The sequence below is a fragment of the Sander lucioperca genome, chromosome 10, assembly GCF_008315115.2.
Source record: "Sander lucioperca isolate FBNREF2018 chromosome 10, SLUC_FBN_1.2, whole genome shotgun sequence".
Lineage (NCBI taxonomy): Eukaryota > Metazoa > Chordata > Actinopteri > Perciformes > Percidae > Sander > Sander lucioperca.
In genome coordinates, this window is record NC_050182.1 from 39,070,030 (window position 1) to 39,094,451 (window position 24,422).

The 24,422-nt window shown below is 41.1% G+C and overlaps 2 protein-coding genes across 3 annotated transcripts in view; both read left to right on the top strand.

Moving 5' to 3' along the window:
* The first annotated feature begins 1,935 nt into the window (after positions 1-1,935).
* Positions 1,936-10,877, top strand: fbl (fibrillarin). Of its 2 annotated transcripts, XM_031322858.2 has the most exons (10): positions 1,937-2,097; positions 3,906-3,923; positions 3,984-4,037; positions 4,911-5,042; positions 5,352-5,446; positions 5,677-5,847; positions 6,684-6,816; positions 7,567-7,679; positions 8,010-8,155; positions 9,764-10,877. In XM_031322858.2, exons 1-10 carry the CDS (start codon positions 2,088-2,090, stop codon positions 9,786-9,788), a joined length of 897 nt encoding a protein of 298 aa, XP_031178718.1. In that variant the 5' UTR covers positions 1,937-2,087; the 3' UTR covers positions 9,789-10,877. The 2 variants fall into 2 exon arrangements, with proteins under 2 accessions (XP_031178717.1, XP_031178718.1); XM_031322857.2 differs by having other exon boundaries at positions 1,936-2,097; positions 3,906-4,037.
* Positions 10,878-11,413: 536 nt separating this feature from the next.
* dyrk1b (dual-specificity tyrosine-(Y)-phosphorylation regulated kinase 1B) overlaps positions 11,414-24,422 on the top strand; it is a 63,421-nt gene continuing 50,412 nt past the window's right edge. Inside the window, exon 1 of the mRNA XM_031322820.2 lies at positions 11,414-12,114. The gene's annotated coding sequence lies outside the window, so the exon portion shown is untranslated. The remainder of the gene's footprint in view (positions 12,115-24,422) is intronic.

Consider the following 24,422-nt stretch of genomic DNA (forward strand, 5'->3'; position numbering starts at 1 on the left):
TGGAATTTTTTTTTTTTTTTTTTTTTTTTACAACGCCAGTATGTACATATACAAAAAAGTCAATACCAGAGGTGCATATATAGAAAAATATATATGTAGAAAAAAAGGAGAAAAAGAAGTAGTGTAGTAGGCCTACATATTAAGTAAAATGTATCATCGGTACATGAGAAATTTATCAAACACAATTCCAGTCTTAATTGCCTTCTTATTCTTTGTTTCATGGATTTATTGAATGATACTACTGACAGTAGTATTCAGATCCTTTCAGTAAAGTACTAATCACTGTAAAAAAAAAAAAAATACTCTGTTACATATGCATTGAAAATGTTACTCAAAATTCACATTTTAGAAACTGGAAAACGATCCAAACAGTTGTGTGTTTAATGGTCTAATCATCTCAGCTGGACTTGTAGGACGTTATATTGTTGGCTAGTTTACTTTAGAATAAAACATCAGATTTGACAAACTACATGTGTTTTGTGTGCAGAAATATTAATGTGTAAAGTAACTAGTAACTAAAGCTGTAACAGATGAATGTAGTGGAGTAAAAAGTACATTTCTTTCTGAAATGTAGCGGAGTAGAAGTAGAAAGTGGCATGAAAAGAAAAGACTCAAGTAAAGTACAAGTACCTCAACATTTGGACTGAAGTACAGTAGCCTACTTGTTACAGTAAAGGTAGTTACATTCCACTCCTGGACACTGAGTGGAAGAATGAGAACATGATATGATAAAGAGGGGTTTATCCACTCAGGGTTAAAGACAGTCACATTGTGTTGGCCCATATTAGTAATAATTACAAACAATGGTGATGTGTGACTGACTGAGCACCAACAGTCCATTATTCCACAATAAAATGCCTATATCCATCCCCATCACTGACTGGCGGCCCTCTCTGTGTGGCACTCATACTGTAGATACATCATACGTACTGTAACATTTCTAGAAAAAGATGTCTGGACTCAGACCAAAATAAGGCTTACTTATTGTGTATCAAAGCAGAGGTCAGCAACAAAGAAAAGCAGACCACAGGGGGAGCAGACATGTATGAACCATAAACAGACAGGATCCTAGGCCAGTAGAGTTTTTAGCAATACCTTCATGTGAACGACTCCATTTCCAGCTGATTTGAACTACTTTATATACTGTTGGCAAGGATTACGAACTTGGCAAAGTAGGAAAACCTGTGGGTTGACTGAGTGCAAATCATTTGATTAATTAGAAATCATATATTTAGAAATTATGAATGATTCTCTGTCAAAATTGTATTATTTTTAAGTTTGATATCATATAGGCACATCCCCACTATGTACTGTAGGCTAAATACACAAAAATGTCAATACGTCAAAATAAAAAAATAAATAGCAAACAGAAAAACACATTCAAATCAAATCAACGCATCATGGGTACATGAGAAATTGATCAAACACAAAATCAGGCTTAAATGCCTTCTTATTTTAATGTATCTAGTGTTACCACACAGTTCTTTGTCCGCCTAATATCAAGTCTTAAATCTCTCTAATGTCTTTGCTGGATATACTATGTTATGCAAGATTGTAAAGGAAACCTCTTTAACGTTGTTGTTATGAAGACAGCATTTGTCTCCAACTAGCCACATTTCCTGCCAATTAATTTCTCCATAAACTGAAGCCCAAACAATGTTCTTGAGGGCAGAGTTACATCTTTTATGTAATTCCTGAGCATTTATTCTAGTGTACCTCCAAGGAATATACCACTATTAAATGGATCGATCACTGAAACTTTGATTAATGAACCCCTAAGATGCTGCAGCACACTCAACTATACTCTTTACACTACATACAATTTCGTGTTTTATCTCGAGTGAATGCATTAATACATTTGACTTGTTGTCTTCATTCATAAAAGGCACCCTTACTCCACGCCAGCTGGTGGCGCTAATGTGTCGTACAACACGAGTGACTGAACAGTAGAAAAAGAGTGCGGGAGCTGCACGTGTGGCCACAGTAGTGCACTGTGCGCGTGTCTGTTCAGACTAGAGAGAGCCACAGCAGTGGAGAAGTACCGGAGTCCCGCTGCAGCGTCCGTTTAACGCCATACATCAGATACCATGAGACCAGGTACGGTAGAAATGACCTCGTTAAAGTAACGCTTTAGACTCATTATGTTTAAATAAGTGTTAGTAGATTTTGCCGCGGTGTGTTTGAGGTTAAAGGGGCTGATGTGTGCTCGGCCTACACCGCCATGCTGCTCCGTTTACTTCACGGTAAACCGCTCTTACACCGGAGAGAAAAGTGCCGCCAAGTGAGTGGACGCTTTCTCCGTTAATGTTGGGCGAAATGTAACGTTACGTTAACGACTGGAGCTTCTGTATAACGTTGACGGCAATGAGTAAGAAGAGTCCAGCAGCTGCAGCTCCCACAGCGCTAAAGACAACACGTGCTCCAGTCTCCGTCAGAACTAAAGTTGACCACGAGCCCTCCGACGTCACGTTAACCAGCAACATGTTTTATGTAACGTTAATAAGTATAGCTAAGCATTAAGTTGTTTACGGGGCAAAATCTGAGATGTTAAATTACGCTGCTTTTCTACTTTGTGCCACGAGGCTAACGTTAGCTTCAGCTAGCATTAGCCCGGATAGGAACCACCTCGTGTGTTTATTTACGGTACGTCGGTGTTCACACCGTCAAAGTTCAACGAGAAGGAGATGTAGCAGGTCTTTAAAATATGTCAACCTAATGTTACGTTACGTAGGACTTTGTATCACATTCTGTGTGCTGTGGACAATAAGTGAGTTACCGCAGAAATAACCTTAAAAAGTATACAGTGCTCGAGCAGCCTTTGTTTCATGCGGTATCGTAGTTAAATAAAGGCTGGTTAACCCCTGGCCTCGTTATTTCGTTAGTCTTTTGGACGTAAACAAGCCCACTTTATTTAAATACACAATTGCATTGCTGCTCAGAATCTCCCCGTAATGTCCGACTTCCTTCTGGGTCAGTATTAAAGCTACTCTAACTACGATGGTCCATTTAGGTCCGTTTCACGTTGTTCCACACAGCAGACAGTTGGTACTGGTCCTGTTTAGAAATGAAGCCAGTTAAAGGGAGGACAAATATGCTAGCTACCAAACATGGATGTAAACAATGTATGTTTCTAAATCTTGAGCTTTGCAAAGGAAATCCATTATTTCCCAAGGATTTAAACAATATGTCCACATGGTGTGCTTTGAACACATCAGTTACTTCAGAGGCATGTGCAGCCAGCATCCTTTTTTTTTTTTTTTTAACCACAGCAAGCTGTCCTTGTTTCCCTCAGCGGCAACTGGGCGGTGGGGGGGGGGATATCTGTTGAAATAAAAAGCAGGTTTTTATTACTACAGTATCTTTCTGCAGTGTTACATGGATTTAGTTCTTTGACTTGCTGCATGTAATTGTAATCAGGGTTTTTCCTGACTCAGAATGGACCTTTGGGGGGGGGAGAACTACCCAAGACAGTAGCTAAGCATGACGTACAGGAAATACCTTATTCAATAGAAATCTGCATTTTCCTGTTATTTCTGACGATTTGATATAAATTATGCTTGAGTAAATTAAACTACAATTAAAACGGGTTGAAATCACTGGGAGAGTCTGGCACAGGCTGACTCTGGAGATAAAACTGAGATTATCTCGTTTTCAAGTTTATGTTCTGCCTGTCCTTTCAGGGCTGGCCAAAAATTCTTCTATGCAGGAAAAACCCTGGTAATAACTCCTTTTGCTGCAACTGCATCATGTAGGAGAAGACACACAGCAGCCCAAACTGAGTGTGTGGACTTAATCTGTGTAGTCCCCACATGTTAGACTTTTGATGCGGTGCATAGCAGCTCCTTTAGCTACATGTGCAGGCCCTGCTGGTATTCCTTAACCTACTATCTGTGTTTGTTTCCCAGGGTTCAGTCCTCGGGGAGGATTTGGTGACCGAGGAGGGAGAGGGCGAGGAGGACGTGGAGGATTTGGTGACCGGGGAGGACGAGGAGGATTCGGTGACCGGGGGGGACGAGGAGGATTCAGAGGAGGAAGAGGTGAGATCATGCACATTATTCTAGTTGCATTACAGAACATAAGATGCTTTTTTATTTAAAGGGTATTTTCTTTTTTCAAACTGGACCCTATTTCCCCAGCCTTGGTGTCTTAGGTGACTAATGTTAAGAACAATCTTTTAAATTGGTCTAGTACTGAGCTACTACGCTGTAAACGGTAGCCGTGAACCGGGCTGCAATGTAATAACATGGGGCAAATGTGTCAGTTTGCGTCTACTAAAGGTACTGTTTTGTGTCTGACAACATTATGGAAAGGATCCCTACAGAGAGACTTTTTTTGTTGGAGTAAGATCCTTTTTGTTTAACATGAAACAGCCCTGAAATCACATCACCAAATCTACCAGACTCTATGTAAATAATCAGTACTTTTAGCGTGTATACAGACAGCCTATTTTCACATGTAAAGGGTGGATTAAGGGTTTATTTAAACCATGTCTCTGTAGGGATCCTTTCCATAATGTTGTCAGACACTTAGATTAATAAGCTGAGCCTGTCAGCGTCAAAAACGGCACTTTTAGTGGACGCTAACTGAAGGTGCGCAATTGGCCAAAAACTTGATTGATACTGGACCAATTTCAAAGATTCTTGCTCACATAGGTCACTTATGTGAAACAGACACCAATGCATGAGTAAGTAGGGTCTAGGTTGAAAAAAAAAAACCAACCCTTTTAAGAACACATGCTTTAACACATTGAACCCAAACACTGACTGATCTACGGAAAATAAATGAACCGTTATAAACGCAGCACATTTGAAATATAACCTCCATTAAAAGCATGAGTGCGTTTGTATTCCCAGGGCACAGATGTTGTTTCTGCTGTTTACCTGAAGAGCTCTATTGGTGTGTTTTTTCAGGTGGATTCAGGTCCCCAGAAGGTGGAGGATTTCGGGGCCGGGGTGGCGGCAGAGGCACCCCGAGAGGAAGGGGGGGCAGAGGAGGCTTTGGAGCGGGGAGAAAAGTTGTGGTGGAGCCACACAGACATGAAGGTTTTTATAAATACTGTTATTATATATGTTATGACTATCTGCTGAAACCCTGTTGCTGCTTGGGTCAGAGGTTTAGCAATTGTTCGTTCTACCATTGTTTCTTTACATACTTCTGTGCTTGTAAAAGTGATGTAGCAGTGTAAAACTCATCTGTCTACAGTACCAGTCAAAAGTTTGGACACGCTTTCTAATTCATTTGAATGGGAAAGTGTGTTCAAACTTTTGACTGGTACTGTATATGTGTCTGACTAGATTTGCCAGTGTCTGTAGATTCTGACTGGTGGTGTGTGTGTGTGTGTGTCTCCTCAGGAGTGTTTATCTGCAGAGGAAAGGAGGACGCTCTGGTGACCAAGAACATGGTGGTGGGAGAGTCTGTGTACGGAGAGAAGAGAATGAGTGTGGAGGTGAGATTGTAGTTTACATCGGTCACACAGTGTAGGTACCACATCAATCTTGCATTACGATTTATAAGTGTATAATAGCATGTATATTAGTTACATAAATGTTAATTATTTTTCCGTCACATAAGAACACCTCTGCATCAGTGTTGTGAAATCAGCAGCTATGGGCTCTAGTGCTATGGCCAGGCTTTGTTAAATTCCAATTTGCTGTTTTCTTACACTCTGTCTGTTAGGAGGGAGAGATTAAGATTGAATACAGAGCCTGGAATCCATTCCGCTCCAAACTGGCAGCAGCTATCTTGGGAGGAGTAGACCAGATCCATATAAAGCCCGGAGCAAAGGTCATGTACCTGGGAGCTGCCTCTGGCACCACGGTGTCCCACGTTTCTGACATTGTTGGACCGGTGAGTACTACACACTTTTGGTGGCCCTCTAAAGGTATCAATTGTCTTAATTTTTTCCAATACAACCCATCTACAAGCTGTGGCCTCAGAAAACACCATGTGGCCCTTTTCCACCAAACAGTCCCAGGAATTTTAAACTGTAATTTACACAATATCAGTTTAATTTTTGAAATGATTAAAGCTCAGAGTGGCCCAACAATGTGATTCTAATAACTTTCTGATTGTTTAATCCTAAAAAACTATGTACTTTAATTAGAGGTGTTGAAATTAATCAAATAGTCGATGCATTGAATCGTGGACATGGACGATGCTGCATCGATAATCGGCCTGGCCATAATCGATTTATTTCTGTTTACAATTTAATGTAGGCCTGACAACCTTTCTGTTTATATATTCTGTTTTGTTTTGCACATTCAGGACGTGCCATGTGCTCAGTGCTGTAGTTTTATGTATCCAATTGATTTATTATTAGAGTACTGCAGAATGTTTTGTTTTTGAGGCTTGAAAAGCTATGAATTAAATATCCTAGATGGCTTTAATAGAAAAATGTATTTGACGCATCGTGATGCATCGAGATATCGAATCGCTGACATAATTGTACATGTAAATACAGGCATTGAAAGCTGAGCAAGAATAGCGATGGGTTCCGTGTTAAAATGACAATCGGTCCACATGAGAAACCCACCCTGAATTAAACGGGAGTTAAATTGAAAGGGCACATTTAATGTCACATTAAGCTGAGCCTCAAGTTAATGAAACATGACCTGGTGTTATTTTCCTGAGGTTAAAAAAAAAAAGTTGTTTTTTTTGTTTAACCTGTGTCTGGTGTGTTACAGGAAGGGCTGGTCTACGCTGTGGAGTTTTCCCATCGATCAGGCCGTGACCTTCTCAATGTGGCAAAGAAACGCACCAACATCATTCCAATTATCGAAGATGCCCGCCACCCGCACAAATACCGCATGCTGGTTGGTAGGTAGTCCTGATCCACAGCAGGAGACTTAGTAGCTTGGTCATGGTTCCGTCCTGAACAAAGAGCTGATCCATGAATACAAAATTACCAAATTATCTACCTAGAGATTGGCATGGTTTTATTTCAGTTAGCCTAATAGCTGGTTTGATTTGCATTGAGAGATGCTCTTATGGAAAGTAGCCCATGCCAATCTCTAGGTATGGTGAAGGGGATGTGATGATGTGGGGCTATTTTAATTCCAAAGGCCAAGGGAACTTTATCAGGATGCATAGTATCCTGGATCCATGAAATAACTGGCCTTTAAAAATAAAAATCTGCCTGCCTCTATGGGAATTTAACATAGGGGTGTACTTACTTATGCCCCCTGTATTTTAAGGAAGAACATTTATTTACGATACATTATTCATTCACAAAGAATTTTTAATTGGTGTCCTTAAAGGTTGGATTTTTCCTCTTTTTTTATTTTTTAATTAAGCATTAAGATCATTTTCCAAAAGATGATCATTTTTATTTTTTATTCCTCTTTTAGTCAACTTTAGCATAGGTTCATAAGCTTATGAGCACCACTGTACATAATGCACACTTGAATTATTGATAATTTGACATGATTACCATGTAGCTTGATGGATCTGATTGTTGAAAATGGACTATGGAAGAAGCATAATGCTGTCGCCAGGCTCATCTCAAACATTAATAAATGTGTAAACGGATGCTTTGTGTGCAGACATTAACGCTTTCTTCCTTTCTAGGCATGGTGGATGTGATTTTTGCTGATGTTGCCCAGCCTGACCAGACGAGGATTGTTGCTTTGAACGCTCACAACTTCCTGAAGAACGGAGGACACTTTGTTATCTCCATCAAGGTATACTAATGCCCGCCTCTAACATATGAAGCACTAACTCCAGTTATCGTGTTGGTTACTAGCTATGTGAAGGTGAAGTCCAGAGATAATTTATAAAATACTGGGGGTCTGGACTGATCAATAAGCCCAAAATATTTCTAAATGCTGTTGGAGCTGTTGAAGCTCAAAGGACTGAGTTGAACTAGGGGACAAAAAACTGTTTGGAATATTGCTGCTTTCTGTAAAATTTCATGTACAGGACAGTGTTTACTCTGACCTCTTGAGCTGTGTGTTCAGTGTATCGTCAGCTGTTAGACTCTGAAGTGTCTCCTTCTGTCTCGTTTACTTCAGGCTAACTGTATAGACTCGACAGCGGCTCCAGAGGCTGTGTTTGCCTCAGAAGTGAAGAAGATGAGTTCTGAGAACATGAAACCACAGGAGCAGCTCACACTAGAGCCCTACGAGAGAGACCACGCTGTGGTGGTGGGCATCTACAGGTATGCCAACATCACACTGCATTCCACTCCACTCGCGATGGTCATTAAAGCTTCAACAGCAAAATGAGTTTCAAACGCAATCAGTGATGAACAGAAAATACTCCTCTACATTGCTATTATAGCTTTTACTCACTTCTGCTCCTTCTCACGCTTCAACTTAGGTCATCCAAAAGTTGTTTGGATAGTAAAGGATCACAAATCATCATTAAGTGATGTTCCTTTTCTCATCGCTTGCTCAGTTTCTTTATATCTTGCTGTTTACTTGAGTGTACACCAACCAATTAAAGACCTTAGTTGTGCTGCCTTATAATAGTCTTTCCAAGGAAGAGAAGAGATAAAGCCTCTTTTTCTTTTCTACTTTACCCTAGGGTTATTCCAGCCAATATGTCTAGATAATCATTTTGGTCCATTCCTAAAATTGTTGTCTAATCTATCTATATGTATATTGACTGAAAAAGGACCCTTGGTAATGTACTGCTGGTAACAGCTATTTTTTTTTACATTTGAACTAATTTGCCTAATGTTAAGTTTCTCAGATGTGCAAAGGCAGTTTTAGTTCAGTAAATCGCAGCAGTCTCTCTGGTTGAGAACATTGCATTACACCTTGAGTTGAATATGGCAGCACTGCCAGCGCCTGCGTTAACTACAGCGCCGTCTGGTGGTGGTTTAAAAAGTTACACTTTGACCACATAGGAGAAACATGATATCAAACCACTAATTTAAATTGATAGTGTAGCAGCAAAGTGTGACTAGAGCACTCCACCTGTGCTGTTAGCTGCGTCTCACCCAATGTGTATGTAAATGTCATGCAGCACAGTCCATTGTTGCATGACTCTTGCAGGGTTTCAATAGGTTTGCATGTAGTCAAAATAGTTGGTTCAAGATAATGTAGTACACACTATAATTCTTGGCAAATCTAAATTCAAAAGGGAAGAAACACATTGATAGGCTTACTGGAAATCACAGAAACAGTTCATACTAAGGATTCACTGTGCCACATGTATTTATAACAATTGATGAAATCATGCCAATAAATATTTTAATAGTTTAGTATTCTATGCACTAAAAAGGTATGTATAAAGGCTTTAGGCCACCCACATGTTATTGTAGGCCCAGTTTAATATGCAACTTCATTTTATACAATATGTAGTAGGGGGTCCCTGCTCCGTCTCTGTTAAGGGGTCCTTGGCTTAAAAAATGTTGAACCCTGACTTTGAGGGTTAAAATGTGAGCACACCTAGACTGGGGTGGACAGTTTGGGTAATCATTTTACCGTTCACCTTTGTTCTCTTGCAAATAACTTTGACTTACTCTGGGTTTAAGTATCCACCACATTAGTTCTACAGTGTAGGTAACCCAGGTTGTGAGTACAGGGACCACATTAATATGGTGAATTTGGGATAAGTAAACAGACAGGAACAAATGGTCATGGTGCTGCTCCGGAGCTCCATGGTGATTCCCCTTCCTACTAATGTTCCCTGAGTTATGGTGACAGGTTGACACATTCATCCAGACCCTCCCAAACCGCTGCGGTCAGCTCTACACATATAGTGCCTGCTCTTTTTCATTTATACATGTAGTAACGTGCGCTTTTCCTTCTCTCCTCAGACCGCCACCTAAACAGAAGAAATGAGGTGTGGCCGGAGGCTCAGGGAAACGGATTACCATTTTCACCACCATCTACTTTTTATACTATGTGTTGTCCTTTGCCCTCCTCTGCACCGCCGCCTGGCTATCATGCCATGAAAGCATCACGAGCAATCGGCGTCAAATTTGGCTGGGACTCCTTTTGAGTCCCCTGACACTTAACTGACCAAGCATCCAACTACTAGTCTATCACTGGTAAGGTTGGGAGCACGTTACATGACATTTGGGGCCATTTAAGCCACAGATCGTCATCTGAGTTTGCCAGATTGGAGCAAATCATGTTAGAAGTACAAGGTTTATAATATGTAAAGGTTCACATCTGGTTGGACCAGCCTTATTTCACCTCTGTTATGCACAAGTGATGTGTATCAACTATAAAAGTAAAACGACAGGGGTCCAGGGTTGTGTAGCGTGTCCCCAGCCTTAGGTGAGTTGTGAGGGAATTTTATGAATTCATCTGCCACTTTCTACCCTGTGGAGTATTTTCAACAGATATGATAAGGACTGTTATGCAGTTACGCAAGTTTGAACTACTACTACTACATGGTTTGATTTTGACTCCAGTGAAGTTTTTTGTTTGGTCAGTACTTTTATTTCAGTATTTTATTGCTCTTCTGTGCTTCTCATCCTTTTCTTAATGTCCTTTTTCTTTTTTTCTTCTTTTCATGACATGTATTTGCTCTTCTGATTACTGCCTATCAGGCTGCTTCTGATTCCAGGTAGCACAATCCCATATTGGTAGGGAGATCCCTATTACCCACATACCACACCTCAGATGACTAGTTATTTTAGTATATAAGTTATGTCAGAACTTATGTATGGTGAAATATACTGTCTTAATGTTGTGTGTACTTATTGCACAATACCCACACTTTGTAGGTAAGGAACCCTTGATGCTGATCTGTTTAGTGGTGAGGAGGTAAACTTAACCCTGTGTGTACAGACAAATATAGATGGTGACTTTTTCACTGACTTGCTTTTGTGTTGGCGAAGTATAAAGCATAATTTATGCTTGGAACAGTTTGTTTTTGACATTAACTGGCAACTTTGTTTTAATAAAATGTTTATGATTGTTTTTGATGGCTCATAATCTTTGACTAAACATCGTATAGCTACCAACATAAGTGGGAAATGTACCTCTCTACACAATGTTAACTAAACATTCATTACAACAATTTCTTGGTTTTAAACCGGCAGTGAAGGTCCTCCTGTTAGAGCAGTCTTTTCCATAAGTGACCGTCTCTTCAGGTCCTAAGTGGCCCATTGATAGTGCCGTATCTTCAGCTGAGAAGATGGAAAGGTCTTGTACTGCTATCAGTACAACCTGGAGTTAGAACTCCCATGGTGTGGGGTACACTGTCGGTGTGTTGGCTTGGCAGTTGAACGTTCAAATGATATGCTTCACATACACCGTTAACTGCCAGTTCGCGTCAAACTGAGCCTGGACAGAGCCTTCAACGTGAGTTCGGGTAGGATTTTTTTAACAGGGAAACAAACGTAAAGACAAACTTTCGGCGATTACTCGTGTGTCTGTCTGTGGTGGACTGTTACGGCAGCCATTTTGTGGTAAATGTATCAGGAGCGCGCTGGGCCGTGCTCGCCTGGTGTCGGGAGTGCGCTCTCAATGCAGCCCCTCTCCTTTGACCGATGTTAACATCACGGAGGGGCTGACAGCCAGCAGAGAGCTAGCTGTAGCTGTGCCTACCTGCTACAATACATTTAGTTCTTCATAGCGCCGTATAGCTGCCCGTACTGTCCAGCGGACAATCGGCTGGCCGTTGCCCGCCAAGCAGCCTGCAGTGTGCGGACTGTCTTCCTCCAAATTACGATGGCAGTGTTTAATTAGACAGCTAGCATGCTAGCTAATGGCTAGCTAATGTTAGCTTAATTAATAAAAAAAAAAAAAAAAAAAAAAAAGCCGACGGGCGTGTTAGTCCAACTGCCCACGCTGCAGTTGTAAGGTAGCATCTTATATGTGAGAATACATTTGTAACAAGTATCTGAAGTTTTCAGAGTAGAAAGAAGAGTCCGTGGTGGAGGCGGCGGGCTGCCCTCCTCCCCTCAGGCACGGCTAGCTGTGTCCATCGACACCCCGCTTTCTGAGCTCCGGAGAAACGCCACATTTTACTGGAAACTAATCTCACCGGGATTGTATCTGCAAATCATCATTCTACAACCCGTTATTTGGATTTCTGCTGTGGAAGAGGGACGACTGACCCGGGGGAGGGGGCTCGGTTCGTGTGGACGGAGGGAGATAGGGGTTCCGAACATGGCTGCTACGCGGAACTTCTCGGTTCGACACACCGCCTGAGGTAAGACACAACCGGTCGGCGTTGTATTTTATATTCATGTATGAATGGGGCCAGTTGGTTCTTGTATCTAATGCGTGTGTTAGAGGCACAGTGACAGTCAATCAGGGCTTGGTAGCATCATGTTATTCGCCCCTGTCACCCGGCCTCGTGTCCCCATTCCTCCGCCGCTGCTGCTTTCAGGTGGCTAATGGGGCAGAAGGCAGGCTTTGGTGAAATAGGTAGGTTAACGGCGGTGCTGGACAATGGGTCGTGTTAGACAATTTAAGGCTTGGCTGTCGTAGCTACAGTAGCTGAGACGTGCATCATTATGATGGACTACATACCGTTACTCTGTTTTCTAGCATGAAATGTCCTCTAAGTCTAACGTTAGGGTTATCCGCCCCCTGCCCTCCTAGTTTACCTTGTGACTGTGTCTAACAGCTAACCATCTGGCGAGTCCATAAAGAGGCGAACGATTGATGCGATGTGTGTGTCTGTGTATGTATGTATGTATGTATGTATGTATGTATGTATGTGTGTGTGTGTGTGTGTGTGTGTGTGTGTGTGTGTGTCTCTGGGCAAGCTTCAGTAGCAGTGGTATCGCGACCTGCCCTGACTGAGTTAACGCACGACACCACAGCGAAAGGCAGAGGATGCCGGTGGATTTAAGCAGAGATGGGAGATGATTGAATGGATGTGTTGCTGTTGATATCCTCAAGTATACAGTATGTTGTTAGATTCTGCTGTGGCGTGTAGATGGCGATGGTTTGAGCTATCAAAGCAGCCAGCCAGCAACCCCCGACTGTCCTCTGCAGATCTGCAGCAGCAATAATTTGCTAACGTACAGCAGCTAACGTTAACGCTAGCCGCTAGCTTAGCTACCGCATCAGCCCCAGCCCCTACCCTGCCCTGGAGTAGAGGGACACAGGCAGTCAGTTGCCGGGAGATGGCAGCTCCCAGGAAAGAACAGGGCTATGATGAGAGCAGTGGTGATGCACAGCTGGAAGACATCTTGACATCTCCTCTGTCTGTGGTCCTCTTTCTCTCGGTGCTCAGCAAAATATGTTGTGGTCTGAAATCTTCTAAATAAGAAGGTTTGTCACAAGCGACGTGACTACTTGGCAATATTGAATCACTAGTATGCATTACTGTTTAGTCATTTGTCATCTTCCATCAAAAAGGCCATACATATAGGCCATAATGGAAATTCTAGATGGGAGATTTCCTCAGGTTGAAGCTTCTGTCAGAAGTGTCTTACAGACACTATACATCCAGTGGAATTTGACTGGTAATCCAGACAGTTGCAGTTCCATTGAGCTACACAGGATTTAAGCAATATTGTTTGTTATGTCAATTCTGTATGTTACCAGAAAAACTAGGATAGACACATTTCTTAATTAGCACGAAAACTAGAGACTGAAATAAGTCTGAATGTTTGCTGGATGTTGGTTGGTTCAGTAGAAATTCCTTCACAGTATCAGTTCAGCACCATATCTTGCAAGTTGTAGTGTAACACCATTTTGTACTTTGCAATACTGCAAAGTAAAGAAATAAGACTTAATGTCAAGTCCGATCTGGTCAATCTAATGGCAGCCTGGGTGCACAGTGAGCGTGGAGCATCTAGGAGTGGCTCTGATCAGTGCCAGACTTTCAGTGTTCTCCCTCGCTCCAAGGTAACGCTCCATCCCACTGACACAATGTTAAGTACATTTTTGGCTTGCTTTGACTGCTGGGGTGGTTTTGCTGTCTGTGTCTTTTGGCCTCAAACAGCCAGTGGACTTGTTCCCTGACTAAGACCGTGTGTGACAACTTTGACACACCAATTTCAATTTTTCTTTAGACTCTTGACAGACTTATTTCAAAACTTTACCTGGAACTCTGGTGTCCCTTATTTTGCTCTTTAGCCTCGACCTCCCCTCACGGTCCGGTTCCTTTCTGCTCCTGTCCCTCTACAGCCTGGGTTTCTCAAGCTGAAACTTTTTCAACTTGAGCGGATGTTTCTTCAGCTGCTGCTCCTGCTGCTGCTTAAAGTGGATCTGATTAACATCTGTCCACTGACCTGATGGTGCAGTCATGCCCCCTCTTAATATTGATCATTTCGTATAATGCAAACTAATGGCAGCATTCACCCTATTTCATCTGGAAGTTGTGGTTTGTGGCTGACTGAGATGTGTAAAGAATGTCAGCAAAACCAAGTTCAGACATTTGGTCTTTATCATAATACATAAATAAATACATTTACAACGGCCACAATTCATCAAAACACTCCCTCTAGATGTCAAAAGTGGCTATGAAAAGTTAGCATTTTTCAGGGTGTTAACAATGTTCTGTAAGATGTGTACTCATTACATTTTTGTAACATCTACTGCTGATAATGATAATGTTGTTACACATTCATACAACCAATTTTAAAAGGATGAAATTATCAAATGAATAAGGAAAATTGAAGCTGCATCAAATAACTACATAGTCTAAATAATGTGAATACATGAAATGTATAATCCCAGAATAGTCTGATCAAACTGACTGTGTATTAACATATCAGCCCAAGCTTGCTCTGCGTTTGGGCTGAAACCATCATATTTTATGTTTTATTAATCTATTTATTGGCTTGATTAGCCTAATTGTTTTATTCTATATATATAAAAAAAAAAAAAAATCCTAAAGCAACAGTTAATGGATTAACAAAATAGGGTATAGGGTAGTTGTTTTATTTCTACATTCATTTATTTAGCTAGTTTTATACTTGGCAAAAATATGAATGTTACCTCACTCATTAGCAAGTTACTCGAAATTAGTAATCAGTTGCAGATCCTAGTTATTACTCTCAAACGTAATTGAATTACTTTATCAACTACTCTATAAAAGTAATAAGTTACTAGGGAAAGTAACGCATGCGTTACTTTTAAATATCTTCTTCAATTTGCTTCTATTAATTAGAGGTGGGAAAAATAATCGATTCTTAGATGCATCGCGATTCTCTCTAGAACGATTCAATGCTCGATTCTGATAAGTTAATAATAAAAAAAAAAAACATTTCTTTTTAAATGTGTTGATTTTTATTTAAAAGTTACTGTCTCCAGACAAGTACAAATCAGAAAACAGAGTGACTGAAAGAGGATGGGATAATGGACAACAAGGCAGTTACACACCAACCAGACGGCCGACCCTCGGCAGAAAAGACAGTTGGACTGATCAGCCTCCCCGAGTTGGTCCAAAAAGTGCCTCGGAACACACCGAAGCGACGAGACATAATACGTCTCCATAACAGCAGGCGGCGCTAATTTGTATTGTCGCCCAAAAAATGAAAACCGGCAGCTGATTGGACGAACGCGCCACGTGGGTCTGGCTGCTGCTTCCGGATTTTGGATTTTTCAAACGGCCATTACTGGCGACTCATTCAGATTACGATCTCATATTGTACTAAAATAGTTCACCGAAACGTGTTTCTGAAAACATTTTAAGCGAGAAATAGGCCATGCAGGTACTGAATCTGTCTTCATTTCAGATCGACAAAGGTCAGTTTAAAAGATTTTCGTCAGATTTTGAGAGACTCTAGTCACGCTCATCCCGCTCGCCATTTCCGGGTGAGTCCCGACTGCCCTGTCTCCAACTGAGCAAGTCAGGTCGGCCAAAATGAAGGCCGACAGCTCATCCAACGGACGACGGCACGGAACACACCGAACAGACTCGAGTCACCGACCTCCTCCGGCCAGACTGTGTGTGTAACTGCTTTTAGAATTTTTTGTATATATCCACATGATCTAATAAGACATACATTAAATAATTAGGCAAAACACATATAGTCTGTTCATCTACTTTATCACATGACATCTGACCACCTCGTGTTTCATGTTCTAAGAAGCCAATGATCCACCTTTAAACATGACTGAGCCTCTGACATGGAAGATTACTGGGAGAGAAGGAGACTTCCACAAGCATGTTTAAGGCTTCAGCATGGCATGACTACAAAATAAAAACCTCAGTCAGTTTTTAATACTCTTTTGGCAGAGTAAAATGATGTCCACACGTAAAAAAAAAAAATCTTTCCAGGACAGCGAGCTCAAATTGCGCCAACTGTCGGCCTGTGTGTGCAGTGGCAGTCTAATACCGATAGATTGAGTCACGTCATTCGTTTTGCTGCCATAAAGTCAGGTGACGGATCATAACCCGGAAAGAAAATTCGGGGAATAGGCTGCTCTGACGATCAAGACAAAAAAAGTAAGGAGTAGTTGTGTTCTGAAATTCAAAAAGGGTAATTAGTTACATTTGTAGTCACTGCCCAAAGTAGTGGAATTACTGTGATGCCAACGTTACTCCCAACACTGCTCATTAGGACCATTGGCTTCGCTGTGGGACATGGCAGCTCTGCTCTTATCCCCGAATGTTACCAATATATTTAAAAAAAGAGGTTCTGTCAGGCGAGGTGGGCTGCCTCTGATTGAATCTGCTGCTGGAGAGTGGAGACCCTTAAAGTGTTCATATTATGCTCATTTTCAGTTTCATAATTGTATTTAGAGGTTGTACCAGAATAGGTTTACATGGTTTAATTTTCAGAAAACACCATATTTTTGTTGTACTGCACATTGCTGCAGCTCCTCTTTTCACCCTGTGTGTTGAGTTCTCTGTTTTAGCTACAGACTACTAGCCAGTCAGAAGCAGAGTATGAGGGCGTGCCGTGCTAGCAGCTAGGCGAGCATTATAACGTGTGTTCCAAAGTGACCACGTTTGTCTCTGAAGTAAAGGCTGGACTACAATAGAGCTGTTTGGAGCAGTTTGTGAACAGTGTTTTCTGTTGGAGATGGTAAGTCCCTTTGGGGTGGACTTTGGGCTTTTTGACTTTGGAAACCTATTACATGCACAAAAAAAGATATATAACACAATAAAGGAAAGGGGAAAAGCCAAAAAGCTGAATATGAGCACTTTAAGAAATCTGAAAGTGTTAAAGGCTAATGACAACCAAAGACCCCTACATGACACAGCTGTACACTGTAGCAGATTGGGCCGACATTAGTTTCACAGATAGGCTTAATCAGGACTTTAAGGATTCAAACCATGAAGCCACTTCTGTCTCCACTGATCTTTTATTTGGATATCTTAACTGCATCAGCCAGACCACATCTGGCGGGGGGTAGAATTCAGATCACCAGGTATAAGCCAGGTATAAATGACACCTGTACAGTTTGGCGCCACGCTTAGTTAGCAAGTTTCAAGGTAACCTAACTCTGCCTCTTGCTGCTATCACCATAGACAGTATATGAACTGGACCAACAGATCCCGTGTCTCTGGACGGAGACCAGTGAAGGATATTGTGAAGCACTTTTCCGGTGATGGCTGAGCGTTACTGAGCAGCCTCCAACTGAGAGAGACGACGTAGATGTGACGTGAGCAACCTGTCTGAAAGTTGGAAGTCTTCTGGTAGCTGTGCCAAGAGAAATCTCAATCATCCCCAATCTTGCAGAGACGGAGAGCGTAGGTATATGTAAGGAGATAACATAGACACAGGCTAATTATTGCTCACTAAAATGCTAGTTAACATTAGTAATTAAACTTAAACAGCTAATGTAAGTTGAAACTTCTTCTCCTGACTATGCGCCAGTAAGTCGCGTGGTTATGACACAATTGTTAGCCTATTTTTATAAAAACGTCTGCTACGGAGCCATAACGTGAGGTACAAGGTAATGGAGCCTTTTATACATTGTCGTGTTTCTTTAGAAATAAACAATAGACAAATAGAGTCTTTAAAAGCTTCAGATGTAAAGTTATTCTCTGTCAAAGTGGCGCCAAAATGAATGGCAGTCAATGGGATGCAAACGGCGGGTGATGGCTTGTTAGCAACAAAATGGCGCCATAGGATCTACGGGTTGTTGACAGACGTTTACCCCCTTGCCCCCCCATAATGATACTGAGATAATGACAGTACTGATTAATAGCAGGTGTAAATGCAATTAGATGTCATCATCTAGATACACAAGTCACAGGTGGAAATGTGGTCTAAAATACTTTATATATATAAAATACTACTAAATGATGTGCTGAAACTGTTCATAGAACAGCTCCAATCTAGTGTATACATAAAGTATTTATGAACCTTGTAACCTTGTATACAGGCAGCAGGCTTCTCATTTTAAAATATCAGATCAGATGTAGCTGATTTATGTTAATACTGTAATGGCTAAAATGAAAAGTTTGGCTCTGGTTATTGAGCTCTCTGCACCTGCTGTCTGTATTTAGCCTAAAGATTGTGAGTGAAAAGACACTTCATTGCACCAATACCCCTGTACGCTGCCAGTGTGTCTTTTGCTAGCTGCAAACCCCTGGGTTACCCCTAACCCTGCTTCTGGATATTTGTTAGTGCATTTTTAGTGTAATACAATCATAGTTTTTTTTAGTTTAAGTGGGTTAGGGTTAGACATCTAATGAATTAGATTCAATGTCAATGTCAATGTCTTTCTGTTCTCATTAAAACAACACAATGACAATAGAATCTGTGAGACAATATGAATTAGTTAATTGTTAGGGATTCTACCATACGGGTTACAGCATGGCACTGATCCATTTAATATCACTGGGTGGATTAGGCCATTGTGAGCAACGTTGCAAATCAATGAGCAAGACTGCTTTATGGCAATATTGGATTTATATGATTTTTGCATTGATGTGATGATTAAGCTCGTTGGATTAGCCAAAACAGACTTTCCTGTCTGGTTGTTTGACACAGTACGTGAGTCCCCAGACATTTTACAACATCACAACATATATACTGATATTGTGATACCAGAACGACATACACCAGGATTGAATTAAAGTGTGTGTGCATGTTACATCCTATCTGCTGTCATTAGTAGGGGTGTAAGAAAAAATCTTTTTGAAATTTTTGAAAAACGCAATATCGATTTATTTTTAAGTAATATTTATTTTTATTTTTTTAATTTTTTTGTTTACTTTTAAATATTATTATATATATTATATATAAAATATTAAATAAAATATTAAATATTCATGTAAGACAGTGGTTCACGTTTATGTTGTGTTTAAACCCTCTACCTCTAGATGGCTATGCTGAGATGCACCACTAGTGTCCTTACCTAACAGTGCCTAGCAGTGCCTAACTTTGAGCTAGAAGCTATCAATGTAGCTATGGCTGAACTTTGGCCTACTTTAGCATATAAACATTAGCTCACTAAGAACCTGTGAACCACAATCCCAAACTGATTTTCTGTGTACTGAATTGTTTACCTAAAGTAAACTTCTTTGACTTTTATGAATCATGTCTTTTTTTTAAATATTAGTGTTTCTAAAATTATACTTCTAAAATCCCAATATATCGCCTTACGCACAGTATTGCAATATATTGAATCGTGACCCATGTATCGTGATTTTCTTTTCTTGTGTTAAAGTATATATGATAGGGATGTACTGTAATGTGATTTGAGAAGGGAGAAAACTTTTTAAAAAGCATTTTAGGCCTTTTATTGGACAGGACAGACGTAGATAGGAAATGGTGAGAGAGAGGGGGAATGACATGCAGCAACCCGCGGCTGCTGCGGCAAGGACTGAACTTTGGTACATGGGGCACATCGCTGAACCAGGTGAGCTACCCAGGCGCCCCCAGAAGGCAGAAAACTCTTGGCCTGACGCTGCATACAGCCATGCCTTCATTCTTTAACACAATGTTTCCATGGCACACGCACACATTTTAATGGGAGAGCTTTGTGGGGAGGATTGGGTGTTTGAGCGCAGGCTCGCAGTTCCCTCCTGCTGTGCAGGCAGAAGCACACCTGGCACGCTCTCCAGGCGTGCACATGCTTTGCTTTGGGGTTGGTGTGGAAATAACTGGACAGAAAAGGCGGCAGTGGCACCATGACATGCCATGGATGTAACCGAACCACAGCTGCGTTCCAGCAATCCACAGTGTCTAATGAGGATATTAAACCTGTAGGATTAATGTGTCAACTATCATTATACATGCTGTTCAATATGGCCCAAGAGTTTGGTCTCCAGACTTGCCTTTTAAAAGCTGTCCTCCCGACCGTTCTACGGCTTTTCAATTAGGTGTGCTTTTATATTCCATTCAAATTCTTTAACTGCTGTTTGTCAAAATAAAACTGTTGCCTAACCTTGTCCTAAAACAAAAATGTGAAAATAAGTTAAGCAATCGGAACCCCCAAACTACTGAAATGAAAGACACAATATGTTTCTTTCCTAAAGCAGAGGTTTTCAAACGGTGAGGGGTGCCTCCCCAGGTGGGTGTGGGAGAGTTGGAGGGGGGATGTGGAGGGACAGACGTGAGACAAAGATACTGCGTGAGGTCAAATCTGGACAAACAGACAAGGTGCACATAAGTCTACAGGGTTTTGTAGTCAAATGAATGTAACTAAAAGACTTCTCAGATATAATGACTGTAGTTGGACTTCTTAAACAGGTTTTGTCTTTAAGCTCTTATTTATTATCTGCTCTAACTTTTCCAATGTTGTAAACACAGATATGGTAATAATAACGGTCCACAATAATGTGAAAAAGAGACGCAAAACTACCACAACGAGAGACAAACCGACTACAAAGAGACGCCAAATTACCGCAGAGGGACAAAACAACCCCAAAGAAAACAACAAATGACCAAAAAGAGACACAACACGACTACAAAGAGACACAAAATGTAAGGAGAAATTGCTTCTTTTTTTATTGAAAAATGTAACATTTTCTTGAGGAAGGACACCTAAACCCTCCGCCAAATATGCGCACCTTAGTCTTCCACAAAGCTAGGGAAAACACTGCTCTATATTTAGTCACTTACGCTTCATTATAAGTCATTAACTTGACTGTCCATCACAATTGAACGTCTCAAAATCTGCTTAGAAATCGATAGAATAAGTTGTCAGGAACTCTGAAGTATCACAGTAATCCAGTGATAGTTGTCTGTACATCCATGGGTTCAAAAGGAGCTGCTAATAGGATAATTGGCATAGATTTAATAGCTAACAATTAATTTAATAGCCAACAGCTACTCGATGGACTCCTTGGTTCCGACCAAGTAGTTACAGGAACGTAGTTATAGGAACAGTCCACTTCTAACCAGTTCTATTAACTACTCTCCCCCAAAAAACGGTTTTGCCATTTGCATTCCCACTGGCCAAGCGGCCATAGGAACTGGTAGGAGGGGTAAGGGAGTGACGCAAGCACGGCAACGGTCTTTATAGCGTCTTTATACGATCCTCATAACGGAGTTCGAACGGCGGCATTTAAAGACTAGGCTGGAGTACATAACAGAGAAACACAGAAGACGAAGGCTCCAGCGTAATATGATCCTAATTAATATGATGGAAGAAGATAGAGGAGCAGAGAGAAAGCACAGGCAAACAAAACGACGGGTAAGTTTAACTAGCATTAACAATTAGCTGGTTGAATGTGTGATGTTTGTTATGAGTTAGCATACGTAGGTGAATTGCAAACAGACAGTGAAGAATATGTTCTGTTTGTGTTTCAGACGTTGCTAGGTCACTAAGGGTTCCTATGCTGAAAAGGGAAAAGACCGTGCCCTGAAGTAGGAGCTGAAAGAGTAACAGGAACTGTGGTCAGAGGAACTTAATAATCCCCAAATTGGGAAAAAGGGATTCAAGGAATGTTATGTTCTAGGAACTGCAAAAATCCCTCCGGTCGGAAAGAGGCTATTATGATCCCTGGTTAGAGCCCCCAAAAAATGGAAACCCTAGTTCCAAAATTTAGAGCATTTTAATTGCTTTTAAAGTAACGTCATCATTGTCTTTGAATCTGGTTCCACGCAACAGACTGCACAACTTTGGATGCCACCAACACAGCGCTTTTGGATACATATATCTGTTCTTCCTCTCCATCACTGGGTTTCTCTTGACACATTTCTGTTCCTTGGAAGCGTTCTTTCCTTTTCTTTACTCCACTGTCTCACCCTAGTTAGATTTCTTCACATCGGTGTCCTGCCCCTCTTCCTGTGCACACTTTGTCACATGGAGCAACGCACGCTTGTCATTTGTTGATGCAGTTTAGGGAGAAATTAGGTGCACTTATTTTGACTCGACAGAGCTCTCCTCTAATACAAACACGGGAGAATCGTTGTAACGGGGGGAAAAAGAGATCGCAAAGAGGCCTGAATCAAGATCATGATGGCATTTCAATTCATCACGCAGCCCTACTGTAGCAGCAAAATACCTGAGGGTACTGCAACAGTTGGTCGTATTGCTAAAGAATCCAACTCTTCATTTGTAAGAGTCAGTCAGTGTTATTTAGTTTTTGAAAAGTTGTATGGTCATGCTTTAATTTGGTGCAGGCTAGGCCTAAATTGTGAAACCACCTCGTAGAGTGTTGACAATGCCAGCAAGGTCAGCTACTATCACCGTGTTGACTAGATAAAGCCATTTGTGGAACTTTTGTTTGAAACAGGACAAAATTACAGCTTTGACAGAGCAAATGTGTCTCTGCACACATTAAGGAGAGGGGTTGCATTTTATGAACTGCTACCTTTTAATTGAGGAAAATAAAAACACTATGCAGCATCTGTGTAGTTCAGCAGCTTCGTTATCGATTGTGAACAAAGAAGAAAAAGATGAAGGCTAAAGAGGTGAACAGGTGATGCCTTTCCCTGTGTTCAATGAGGGACATGAGGGGGCTGGTAGCAGCATGGGCTACCTGTGTGCCCGCCCACAGCACACCTGGAACCACACCTGATAACAGTGCCAACTGCAACACGAGACATAGGCACGGCCTGCTGTGGGACCAATGGCAGATATCTGAACGCAAGGTGTCTGCTCGCTGTCTTTATGTAGGCTGCATTCAATCAAGAAAGATTTGGAGGACTCACCCATAATGGACGTGGGAGTGTCCCAGAAGTACTCCATTAAGGCTTTTTAAGTGCCGTTACGTTTAGCCTCGCCGTTCCAAGCCAGGCCGTGATACATACGTTTCTACTACAGCCTCACAGTAGTTTTGTGCGCGTGTGACTGTGCGCGTGTGTATGTGTGCTACAAAATCTGAATCTTCATTCCGAGATCTTTCAGCCTCAGGGATCAGTTGGTGACTGCTCAAAGACAAATTTATGGCATCAATGTTAATGAAAATGGAGAAAGAGTCAAACTGTTGGCACAAGCCAAGAGTTTTCTGAGATTAATTATGGGAGAAACAGTGGGTTGCACAAAGTGTGGAAAGACTCAGCCTTGTGTTTTAGTGTCAGTGTGTGATTATCTCCCAATCAGTGAAGGGCCAGTACCACAACTGTAACCCTGTGGGTTACAGTATTAGCTTCATACTGTATATATGTGTGTAAAAGTGAACATTGCTGCTGAAAGCAGTTTTGTCTTTCTTGTCTTAAAAACACAGCCCTTTCTTTTTGTTGATTACATTATCACCCAAGCATTGCCATAGAGATGCATTGAATCCAAAACCGATTGAACAAAGTGCATGTTATCCCACAATCATGAGTCAAAGGAGGAAACTGCTTTGTGGAAGATTGTAAATGTGGATAATCTGACAGTAGAAGGTGCAGTGGTAGATATGGTTTGTATGTGCAGGTATTTGTTCGTGCTCGTTGCGGTTTTTTCATTGGCCAATGCTGATATTTAGAGAGCAGGGCGGCTGATTTATAATGCCTATATAATGTTTAGGGCTGCAACTAACGATTATTTTCATAGTCGATTAATCTGTCGATTATTTTCTCAATTAATCGATTAGTTGTTTGATCTATAAAAATGTCAAAACATGGTGAAAAATGTGGATCAGTGTTTCCCAAAGCCTAAGATGACGTCCTCAAATGTCTTGTTTTGATGAAAAAATGACTCAAACGATTAATCGATTATCAAAATAGTTGGCGATTAATTTAATAGTTGACAACTAATCGATTCATCGTTGCACCTCTAATAATGTTGGTTTTGCATCTGATACAAAACAACAATTTAATTATAATTCTAACAAATGAAAGCAAAATTGCTGAACTTAAATGAGCATGTATTTAACACTGTTATTGTCTGCGTTGTCTCTCTCTAGTCCGTGTTTAGTGGTCGGCTGTAACTTGCAGCATAGTTTTACAAAAACTCAAAAGAAAAATGTTGTTTTCAAAAACTAGACGAAATTAGACGAACCCTAAAAGGCTCAACAGTCACAGCAGGTCTGTTTTTGGTTTGAATCCCTGCAAAGCAGTTGAAGTGTCAGAGCAGCTGAGAGCATCAGTCGTAGACTGAAGAGAAACAGCCGAAATCTTGGAGCGTGATCTTTAGTCAGTTGTCATTATCTCCATGAAAACTGAGCAAACTCTGTCTGCTGAGGAAACTGAGATGTACCGTCGGAAATTGTGTTGTAATGAT

Bases quoted from the DNA above. Each gene is read 5' to 3' on its own strand.
- fbl (XM_031322857.2), top strand. The intron at 5,447-5,676 runs GTGAGATTGTAG...TCTGTCTGTTAG, and splicing joins AGAAGAGAATGAGTGTGGAG to GAGGGAGAGATTAAGATTGA. The intron at 7,680-8,009 runs GTATACTAATGC...CGTTTACTTCAG, and splicing joins ACTTTGTTATCTCCATCAAG to GCTAACTGTATAGACTCGAC.